The following is a 2,457-nucleotide window of genomic DNA, read 5'->3' as shown; positions in this document are numbered from 1 at the left end:
TTTTTTTAATTAAGGTGTTTGGTTAAGTTTTTGAAAGAAAAAAAAGTGTTTTTGAAGAGAAGCAGAAAGAGTTTTGAAGAAGCAGAAAAAAATTTAATTTTTTTTTAAAAACACTTTTGAGAAAAAATAAATTTAGAAATAATTTTTCAAAGCTTTGTTAAACATTAAATACTATTTAAAAATGCTTTTCAAATAAATTAAACAAACTTAAACTTCTTACTTACTTTTGATAAAAAAACATTTCTCAAAAAATAAGTTTTAAAGAATCTTCACAGATACTCATCAACCTGTCTTGACCAGGCCACTCTCAACACATGCGATCCACAAAAGTATGTTAATATATACTAGTAGCACCACAAAATCCAACAAAGTTTTGCGTCAATCGAGAAGATATATTCTTCCCACCAACTCATTAAATTCATTCTCCCGAATCACTTTTAGGAGTTGTTTCTTCTTTTCTTTTTTTAAACTTTCTAAATTCAATTTCCATAGTCCCATCTTATTTTGATGGTAAAATAGATAGTTCTATATATAGTTTATTCAACACAAAATTTAAGAAAAAAAATTAGATTTTTAATATTTATGTTCCTAAATATACTAGAAGAATGGATAATAAACATTGCAGTAGTACAATTCACAGTTCTTGACAAATTGAAGATTTTGTCAGACTCGCTTGTTGTAAGAAATGAAAGCTCTAAGAAGTAGGCCAATTCATCAGCAAGCTCTTGCATTTTGGTACATCCTCAGAGATGAAACACGCCAGATCACACACAAACATTAAATATATAGGAACAACAAAAAAAAAAAAGTACTAACCCACAACCATGTCCAAGTAGCCGAAGACTATATGCTATACTATAACACAAGATGCCACATTAGAAACCCTAGCTAGGTTATAAAAATGAGAAAGGAAAGTAGTAGGAGTAAATTTGAAACACGTAGTTCCTTAAAAATATGCACCATTTGCTGTCTGCAGATCCGACCATGTGGAAATGCTAGGGTTGCAGAAACCCAATTCTCCTCCAGCCACCGGAGCCGACTCCAAAATCATTGACGAGGATGATGCAGTATTTCCCAAAAGTGACGGCGCGTGATCAGGATAGCACCGACTCGTTGACGCTTTGAGCCTTTGATATAGCTCTTGGAGTCCTGTACTTTGAACTTCACCAGCTATAAAACCATTTTTCCACATATTACTGCAAAGACCGTTAGAATTTGGAAGCTGATTATATGAATTCACTCCAATTGATTTTCCCTCTTCCTTAACCACAGAATTTGGGAAATGGCAGTTATTAGCATTAAAATTAAGGTTTTGATGATTTCCTCTAAGTAAGGAGATAAGAGGATGATTTTGAGGAGATGAAAAAAGAAAAGGATTCGAAATAGAGATTTCGTTTTCGAGCCCTCCAAGAAAGCTTGGAAGTGAAGCTTTCAACTTTGCAGCAGTTGATTTTGCTGCGGAGGTAGTAGAGATGTTAGTATTCTTGTTTTTTCTGCAGCCACCACCAATAGGAACGTTACGTAACGCACCACCTTTAGTCCAGTAACGGCGACAAGTCTTGCAGAAATGACGAGGCTGAGTTAAGTTGTAGTTGTTATAGTAACAAAACTTAGTGTTTGGGGAATCACAACGTGGACATCTAATATTTTCTGAGTTTGAAGACGAGCTAGCATTTGCAGGTGGAGGAATATTTGTGGTTAAGGTTGAGGAATTAGAAGTAGAAGAAAGAGGAGAGGTGGAAGGAGTATTGGATTGCTTTGAAATATTCTCCCCTCCTCCTCCTCCTATAAGGGTAGTATTTCCTGCGAAAAGCTCTTGAATCATCTTTTTTTTGCTTTTTGTAAATATATTTCACACACTTCGATTACAGTCGGAAAGAACAAAAGGAGAAGAAAGCGAGAGAAAAGCAAATTAGAATGGATTAATTCTTTTACTGATCTTTTCGAAATGGGAAAGCTAGAATATTGTGGTACTGATGTATGTGAACGAGAGATATAGAGAGAGACAGAGAATAAGTATGCTTTTGAGGGTGCGAAAGGATGGAGAGTAGAATGATAGGCGGGCATAATTATATAGAAACTCTATAAAGAGAGGGGGCACTACTTAACTGAAAACAATTTGTGATTTTTTTGTTTTTTTGGAATGTATCTGGTGCTTTTTGAAGTGAAGCAAAAATGGACCTTTCTTAAATGATCGTTGGACAAAAGTTAACAGAAAAATTGGTTATGTTATATGCTGCTTATGCATGCAAAATCTTGTCTACTAATTCGTCGGTATTATCATATGTTCATTCACTAGATATAGTATTTCATTTATTTTCCATGATCGTGTTTGACTATGGTATTTAAGAAAAAACTTTTCAGGCATTAATTAAATAATATTTTTTATGTTTTAATTTATGTGGCAATATTATTATTTGAGGAGTGTACCAGGTTATTTTTTGATCATATTTTTCT

At 33.7% G+C, this 2,457-nt stretch overlaps 1 protein-coding gene across 1 annotated transcript; it reads right to left on the bottom strand.

Annotated features, from left to right (window-relative positions):
• Positions 1–946: 946 nt before the first annotated feature.
• LOC107783134 (uncharacterized) lies at positions 947–1,825 on the bottom strand. Its single transcript, XM_016604108.1, has one exon. The coding sequence runs from the start codon at positions 1,823–1,825 to the stop codon at positions 947–949; it is 879 nt and encodes a 292-aa protein (XP_016459594.1).
• Between the last annotated feature and the right edge of the window lie 632 nt (positions 1,826–2,457).

Source organism: Nicotiana tabacum, chromosome 17 (genome assembly GCF_000715075.1).
Source record: "Nicotiana tabacum cultivar K326 chromosome 17, ASM71507v2, whole genome shotgun sequence".
Lineage (NCBI taxonomy): Eukaryota > Viridiplantae > Streptophyta > Magnoliopsida > Solanales > Solanaceae > Nicotiana > Nicotiana tabacum.
The sequence above is the reverse complement of the archived record's forward strand: the minus strand, read 5'-3'. Positions and strand labels throughout refer to the sequence as shown.

Bases quoted from the DNA above. Each gene is read 5' to 3' on its own strand.
- LOC107783134 (XM_016604108.1), bottom strand. From the start codon at position 1,825: ATGATTCAAGAGCTTTTCGCAGGAAATACTACCCTTATAGGAGGAGGA.